The 8,320-nt window shown below is 40.2% G+C and overlaps 1 protein-coding gene and 1 pseudogene across 6 annotated transcripts in view; one reads left to right on the plus strand and one right to left on the minus strand.

Moving 5' to 3' along the window:
• PATJ (PATJ crumbs cell polarity complex component) overlaps positions 1 to 3,744 on the plus strand; it is a 331,922-nt gene extending 328,178 nt beyond the window's left edge. For all 6 annotated transcript variants that reach the window (XM_036026193.1, XM_036026198.1, XM_036026197.1 and 3 more), the window contains one exon: positions 1,443 to 3,744. In XM_036026193.1, the coding sequence (XP_035882086.1) occupies positions 1,443 to 1,589 (147 nt within the window). In that variant the 3' untranslated portion in view covers positions 1,590 to 3,744. The remainder of the gene's footprint in view (positions 1 to 1,442) is intronic.
• Positions 3,745 to 7,503: 3,759 nt separating this feature from the next.
• LOC114498175 lies at positions 7,504 to 7,634 on the minus strand (annotated as a pseudogene).
• Between the last annotated feature and the right edge of the window lie 686 nt (positions 7,635 to 8,320).

Raw genomic sequence — 8,320 nt, forward strand, 5'->3', positions numbered from 1 at the left:
CCACACTGGTAAGGTAGGAGAGGAGGTACAAGTCAGTGGTAATTATCTAGTCAGCCCAGCAATACCTGAAATAGTGTACAAGTCCTAGAAAGTTGAAAAATCATCCTTTTTCACATTACTGAAAATGAAAATTTGAAGAGCTTAACATGCCTTTTAAAAAAGGAATTATGCAAATATCTGAGGTTTGCTGAAGCCTTTAAATCTCAGCATGTAAAATTTAATAAAGTCGAGTGAGCCCAGTAACTCTGATTTTATTCACTAACTTGTTTAATCCTGTCTTTAGTGCAGTTAACACACTTTCTTAAAAGAACAAAAAAAAGATTTGACTGAAGTTGCAAGTTGTTTAATTTTTGCTCCACCCCCGCCCCCCAGTACAAGCCTGGCTTTGAGTATTCTTTATTATAGCTTTATTCAGAAATTCTACCCTTTTCACAGTTTTGAAATTCTAGATAATTCACCCACCACCTCAGGACCTCCACACTACTAGTAGACACAGATCTCTGCACCATTAACGCCTCTTAGCTCAGCCTCTGCCTGAGTCCCTCAGGTGCTGGGTGCCTGCGGGCCCTCGCCAGCTTCCCCAGTAGTTCAGCATCATTCAGAGGAACCTTATGGCACTACCTTTCCAGGGATTTTCACAGTTATCCCAACAGACAGGGAAAGCCTCCTCCTGTAAGACATTTTCCAGGTCTGTTCTTTCCTTACCCACCCGAAATATCACAGCATTTTTAGACACTCAGTTTTGGGATGAAAAAAAGCCCAAGTTGCACTTGCTCTGTGCCATTTTGAGGAGCCGTGCATGACTGGGTATATAATGAAAGTAGTTGTCTAGAGACCTATTTAGATGATCCAAGATACATAAAGTTGAAGATTTTGAATATGATATTACAACATTTTAGAGATGCCACACTTTTGTTTCTTTCTATATAGAACAGCTTTATTGAGAGGTAATCCCATGCCATATAACTCACCCATTTAGAGGCTACACTTACTTTTGACAGAGCACCACGATGTTGATAAGTTAATAATGCAGTGGGAACCCTATACATATGATGATGGTATTAGCAATAAGGCTAACACCAGATTCAGTTCTGCCTTCATTTGTGTATTACATAGTCATGAACATGACATGATATGACATTGAAATTCCATTTAGCGCTGAATATTGAAATAAGGTCCTAGTTGTAATAAAAGAAATACTAATGTCATTACATTTCTACTAGTAAGTTATTTAAACAACGCATAGTTTTAGTTACTATTCAATGACTGTTCCAATAACATTTTACATTTTTCTTAATTTTCTTTATCTAAAAGCATTACCTAAACATAACTTTAATTGGTAGATTTTAAAGTTACTCTTTATATATGCACACCATACTATTAATATTGTGGAATGTTAGTTGCCTTACCCTGGATTGAACTGGACTGTTTCTCGTTTGTAGGGAGCAGCTGCAGATGATGGCCGACTGAAGCGCGGTGATCAAATTTTAGCTGTTAATGACGAGTCTCTAGAAGGTGTTACTCATGAGCAAGCTGTGGCCATTCTGAAACGCCAGAGAGGGACTGTAGTCTTTACTGTGCTGTCATGAGCCTCGGATCCTGATCACGAGATAGATGTTGTAGAATGTCCATAGGAAGATGCAGCTCTGAGAGAGGAGGAAAAGCAACCTCAGCTAAAATCCACCTTCACTCTTACTCTCTCTTCCTCTCTGCCCAGAAGAGACGGCTGAGGTTCCACATGAATTTCCCACATCAACAGTCAGCTCCCTAATGTTTCCCAGCGTCTGTCACCTCTGGGTGAGGTCGAATGAGTCTTATCCGCTTTGCATTTAACATCAATGTTTACCAACTAGTAGTAACTGGTTCTGATTATACTTGCTGAAACTGAAGTTAACAACCACTCATTCCTTATGCCCTTTTCTCCTCATCCCTACTCAAACGGAGGCTTAACAGAACCTCAGATCTCGTCTGATGAACAGAAACAAATGTTAAGCAACTGTCATCTCACTCACGATTTACTTATGCTAATTGTCTCTTCAAATACACCAGAAAACATTAACAGTATAATTAATTTACCAGTGATCCCCATGATGAAATACCAAAATCTCCTACGGGAAATTACTGTGCTGTCTTCTGTATGACTTACAGTCAAATAAGTCTCAAATTCATTCTCTAAATAGATCTTTATAAGTTAATCATTGGTGATTACGATGAGTCAATTTGCAGACTATAATCTAAAAATTCCAAAAGACTTTCCAGTTATTTTCTTAGCTACATAAATGCACACCACCTAGCAAAAGCACCTTATTCTCAACAGGAACAATTAGTATGCATGTTCTGAATTCTAAAAATGCTAAATTATGTTCGAGTCTGGGAAGTTCATCTGGAGTTAAGGGCATCTCAGTAAGCAGGTATCATGCCCACCCCTTAGTTTTCAGACCAGGAGATGGAACTCCCAAAACCACACTGCAGAGATCAGCAAGTTTTGCCTCAAGTCAGACGCAGTCTAGGTGGCCTTGGCCTTGTGGAACATGGAATGACAAATTTGAGTAGCCTTCGCCTTGGCCCCATACTGGTCAGCCTAGCCACACATCTATGTTCCTAGACTGTAGGGACCTGGATGGAACAATGCATTTAGCCACAAAGTAACTGAACAAATAAACTGAATCTAGGAATCAATGATGAGTTCTTAACTAATGTTTCCTGATCTCCAGGGAGCCTCCCACTGCTGTAGTCATGCGTGCTAAGAAAGCAACTACAGCCAAAAATGCAAGAATACCTTTAAGGGTGCTTAGGGTCATTCTTATTCAGGTATTAGAAGGAAAAAAGGGGGAGGTGCTTATCAGCAGCTGTTTTAAGCTTCTTCTGTTAAAAAAAATACACCATGAGGATGAGTATCAGGATCATTACTGGAAATAGTTGGCATTATTTAATGAAAACACAATGCTGCAAATCGTTCACAGTAATTACTAAAATGTAATGGACTCTAATTTAAAATGTTATTTAATAAGTATAGATTTTAATTGAGAATTACCTTTGGGTAGATATAATCACAAAGTGCATTAACTCTTGTTGGAATATTTTGTGGCTATTCCAAAGTATAGAGTGCCTAAATTTTATGTTGAAAATGTCTTCGTGACTGATATTAAATCACACACGGCTTTTGAGATTTCTAAGATATCCAAGATATGCGGTATTGTTAGGACCCTGTCTTTCAGTGCATGAGAAGCTGTCACCCTCTGAACAATCTGTTCATTGTATCTGCAAGAACACCTCAGGCATCCAAGAAAAATGAAACCCAAATAAAACTTGAAAATGCACCTTAAAATTATATATATATACACATGCACACCTTTGAAATGTGATTCTGCTTGATTTTGATGGACTGGCCATTAAACACACATTTTGAAATAATACATTGTTGTTGTGTGTCTTTACACATTGTCCTTCTAGGTCATGTTATCCACCACCTGTTGATAAAGGAATTGTGATGCTTTATACTCCTCGCGGCAGTAAATTGACAGAACTGGTGCTTCTCACAACTGGTCCTATCTCTGCTTGCATGACTAATAAAATAGTTGCCTTGCCAAAAACACTTTTTGCATCAGAACGTATGTCAAGCTAAGAGGATATGAAGATGGGAACTTATAAAAGAAGTGTTCTCGCAGCCACAGATACTGTTTTGGCTTCGTCATTCAGGCCATTTATATACAGTAATAACATCACTATTTGGAGTTAGCATGAGAGGAAAGTAAATCAGGAAAAATGAAACTGCTGAATGTTTGTATGTACAAAATGTTAATATTTTAAATAAATGTAGTTGCCTAAGGAGCGAATGGAGTCTTATTATATATGAAAAAAGTTTAATTTCCGTATCTGATTTTGGTTTTTTCTTCAGCCACTTTGTTCCGTAATAGGAAAAGAAATCCAAGTTTTTCACAGAGTTTTCAGTGTCCTATTAAATCGGAGGTCCATTACTAGCTGTCCCATTTATTAATTGCCAGGTATGATGTCAGGCATCAGAACAGATGCTTTACAAAGGAGCCAGTACAGGAGATCAGAGGGTGAGTCTTGGCATCACACTGACTAAGTCTGAATCCTAACTGACTGGCCATGTGACCCTATTCAAGTGCTTTAAGTACCCATTGCTTTAGTTTCTCACTTAGAAAGGATTGGGACAGGGAAGGGGGCTGTTCTAAGCACTATAATGAGCAAAATCCAAGTAGAACCCTTTAGTACAGTGCTTGGCTCATAGTAAGTACTACATAAATAAACACTAACAATAAACTTTTTATCCCATTAATGGAGGTGGCCTGAAATTAGACATTTATGCTGACAATTTGTGGTTTCAATCAGTAATGACCTTTAAAATATTTTTTTTGCAGGTGGCTTAGCTCTGAACTGTTGCCCCCAAATCGGAAAGCAGAACATGTTACCTGACTGTAATGGTGTGGGGTTGAGGAAGTATAGCTCGTGCTAGGGAAAGTCACAGCGGAACTGAAAGTGGCGCCTCCCTGGTCAGCCATGCCAGTGGGAGGCAGGGGGTAACTCCAGCTCCATAGGCCTGCCTCCCATCTTCAGGATCAGGCAAGGCACTTCATTGAGTTGGCTAAAAAGTTCATTTGGATTTTTTGTTTTTTGCATAAGATGCAAGGCGCTTAGTTGTCTTTAACTTCATTCAAAACAATTCTGTTAGACTGTATGTAGCAGCTGTCATATTAGCATGCACTTAAAAAATTAGCGAATTTTTGTGTAGCCATTTTAATATTGAGGATGAAGAAAGTATGCAACATTTTTAGCATATTATTCTTTATCATTTCAAGAGATATAAAAACGCAACTGAAGTGGAAAAAAAGATTTGTACAGAGTATGGAGAAGGTTCTGTAAATGATCAAACATGTCAAAAGTGTTTTGCAAAGTTTCATGCTGGAGATTTCTCACTGGACTTTGCTCCATGGTGGGGTAGACCAGTGGAGGTTGATAGCAGTCAAATTGAGACATTAATCAAGAACCATCAATGTTCTATCACACGGGAGATGGCCGACATACTGAAAATATCCAAATCAATAAAGTTATTGGTGAAAATGAAAAATGTGTTTTATTTTATGGAAAAAACTATATGAACTCTTTGGCCAACCCAATAGTATCAACCCTCTGGAACTTTAACCTAGTATGCACCTTAATTCCAGGAATTTGGAATTGCAAACTGCTGAGTGCTTTTTTTTTTCTTTCTAATTCCTGCCACATTCCCCTTTTTCACACCCTTTGTTGTCAGAGAGGCCAGCCTCCTCCCACCAGACAAAGCTTTTTTGAAAACAGACATTAGGTCATATTCATCTTTATGTTAATTCCATCCAGTAAAGTTTTCAAATGCTGTATATCCCATCTTTAGAATTTTTACTTGAGTCTTTTTTTTATACATATTCCAGCTCCTTCCATGTTCCTGTTTCCCTTCATAGCTGGAGTCAGCAAACTTGGCGTGAAGAACCAGATAAACATTTTAGGCTTTGCAGCCCTTTGCAATCTTTGTCACAACTATTCAGCTTTGCCGCTGGAGCATGGGAGCAGCCAGAGGCGATACATAAATGCATGAGCTTGGCTGTGTTCCAATAAAACTTTACAAACACAGGCAGGGGCCAAATTTGGCCCACAGGGTGTACCCTGCCCCTGGTTTATATACTAAGGTTCATGGTAGTTTAATATCTGCTCTAGTATCCCATCTTTAATATTGATGGGGCTGCTTCTATTGATTTATCTTTTCTAATTATGGATATGTCTTATTTTTCTGCTTCTTTGCATGTTTGATCATTTTTTATTAGCTGCCAGGCACTGTAAAGTTTACATTGTTGGGTGGTGGATTCTCTTGTACGCTCTCTTTTTTTTTTTTTTTTGCATAAAAGAGAAACATCAATACATTGTTACACTTATTCATGCATTCACCAGTTGATTCTTGCACACTCCCTGACTGGAGATCAAACCCACAATCCTGGCATATGGAGACAAGTCTCAAACCAACTGAGCTACCTGGCCAGGGATGTTGTATTCCTTTAAATAGCAGTAGACTATTTTTGCATGTAGTTAAGTTACTTGTAATTAGTTTGACCCTTTCAAGCAAGACTTGAAAGGATCTTGATCAAAAATAATCTTGCTTGAAAAGACCAAACCAGTAGCAAGTAACAGGGGGGTCTAATGCAGCCTTTAGTTTAGAGCTAATTTTTTCCACTATTAAGGTATTATTTTGAGAATTCTCCCCAATGCCTATATATCATGAGGTCTTCCTACTGTGACAGGTAGAGACTATTCACAGCCCTGTCTGAACTCCAGGTGGTTCTTTACTGCCCTGAAGGAGTTACCTCTCATGCATGTGCGGATTAACATTCCAACCAAGAAGGACGCGAACCCCTCCCTGGGCTTTGGCCTCTCTCTACTGACGGAGTCTGGTTGGCCCCTCTTCCGGAGTGCTGGCCTGGACACTGCCTCCTGACAGTAAGTGGGGGCAATTGTAGACTCACCTTGTTTCCCTTCTTTTGTGGGTCAAAATAACGAGGTGCCTGTTTTGTCTGAAAACTGCTGTTTTCATATTATGTCCATTTTTCTAATTGTTCACTACAGAAGAAGGGCAATTCCCATAGCACTTAATCCTTTATGAACCAAAGCAAAAGTCCTAGTCAAAAGGATTTAAGATGCTAATGGGAATCAATTTCTCACAATATGATTCAATTTTCTGTAAGCATCTTTCACTTAAAAAAGCACTAAACCAGTAAGGCCTTTGGTTTGTCCCTGCTGCTGGAATTGACCGTTAATTTGCCTCTGTCCTTGGAGCCCTCCCCCAGCCCTCGCCCACAGCCACACCTGTGGGGCGACCTGGAGGACGTCCTTCTCGGTAACACACTTCGTCGGGATTGGAACCACCACCATCTCGGGAGAACAAGCAGCGCTGCCTTGTCATACTGTTGGTTTTCATGCTTTATAAGCAACTGAAACTTGTTTCCCCCAATCTCCCCCATTTTATATTTTATTTATACTTAGATTTTTTATAGTAAAGTCAGTCAAAATAGTGAGACTTTTTTGAACACAAAATTTTAAATTCAGGCCACAGTTCCAGTTTGATGTCTGCCTAGTGCAAATGTTAAGGTTTTGACAGCTTGACTCTCAGTCTTCAGATTCTCTATATTTAAGTAAAGATGGAAAAAGAAACGTTTCACTGCACGATACCAAGATAAACTAAAATGTGTCTGCTTGTGGGACTCTATAAGACTGTAGCCTCCACCCCCTCAGAACATCTCCTTCATTTCCAGTCACTAAGGAACAGGTAGGCCAGCCTCTCTGGCCTTGTGCCCCTGAGGTACTACTGTCAAGTATCAGGACCCTTGCTGGGCGAAGATGCACAGGAGCAAAGATTTCTCTGATTCCCTCTATAGAGTCAGGTTTTAGAGCCCTGGCTGCATAGGTCAGTTGGTTAGAGCATTGTCCCAGCACACCAAGGTTGTAAGTTTGATCCCCAGCCAGGGCACATACAAGAAGTAACCAATGACTGCATAAATAAATGGAACAACAAATCGATGTTTTTCAATTAGCAATAATCGTGCCTCGGATAAACCTCATTGGCTACGATACTGCCACTGCGCAAAGCTGAAATCCATGTTTTTCTCTCCCCCTCCCTTCTCTCTCTAAAAATAATGTTTGAAAAAAAATTTTGAAATGGTGCCTGCCCACCAGTGCTCCCATCTCCCCCAGGGAGAAACACGCCTGAGGGAGCACAGGGCTCGCCCAGCCACCCAGCTAATTTGCAGGCAGAAGAGTCGTCCATAAACCTGTGGAAATTCACCGATTTAGCAGAATGTGGTAGAGTAGCCATGCATGGCTTCTAAATTAGCCTGAATTTCCAAGGTTTATTTCAGTTCTCCCTAACTTAGTTCCACGACACAAGGCACTTACGAGACAAAACATTTTTAAAGGCTAGGAAACAATAAAAAATAGACCTATTTTTTTGGATGTTGATAAAGAAGCCTTGGACTACCAACTCGCCATACCTCTCAACATTCTAGGAGGAATTCCCAAGGCTGAGCACCCTGGTTCCCTCCTGGCTTCAGCATTCTTCTTCTCAAGGCGCCAAGCTCATGGCCGGTGAAGGGTCAGCAGCCACTCTGGCCTAATGTGCTGGCTGGGCATGTGCCCAGCTTTTCTCCCCTGGGAGAACGAAAAAAAATGGTGGTGGAATGAAGGGTACCAGCCATTCAACTCCCCTCCACCAGCCACATTTTGTAATTTTTTCCGAGAACCTCAAAATGGCTGTTAGAAAACAGGCTCCAATGGCCCT

Source organism: Phyllostomus discolor, chromosome 5 (genome assembly GCF_004126475.2).
Source record: "Phyllostomus discolor isolate MPI-MPIP mPhyDis1 chromosome 5, mPhyDis1.pri.v3, whole genome shotgun sequence".
Classification (NCBI taxonomy): domain Eukaryota; kingdom Metazoa; phylum Chordata; class Mammalia; order Chiroptera; family Phyllostomidae; genus Phyllostomus; species Phyllostomus discolor.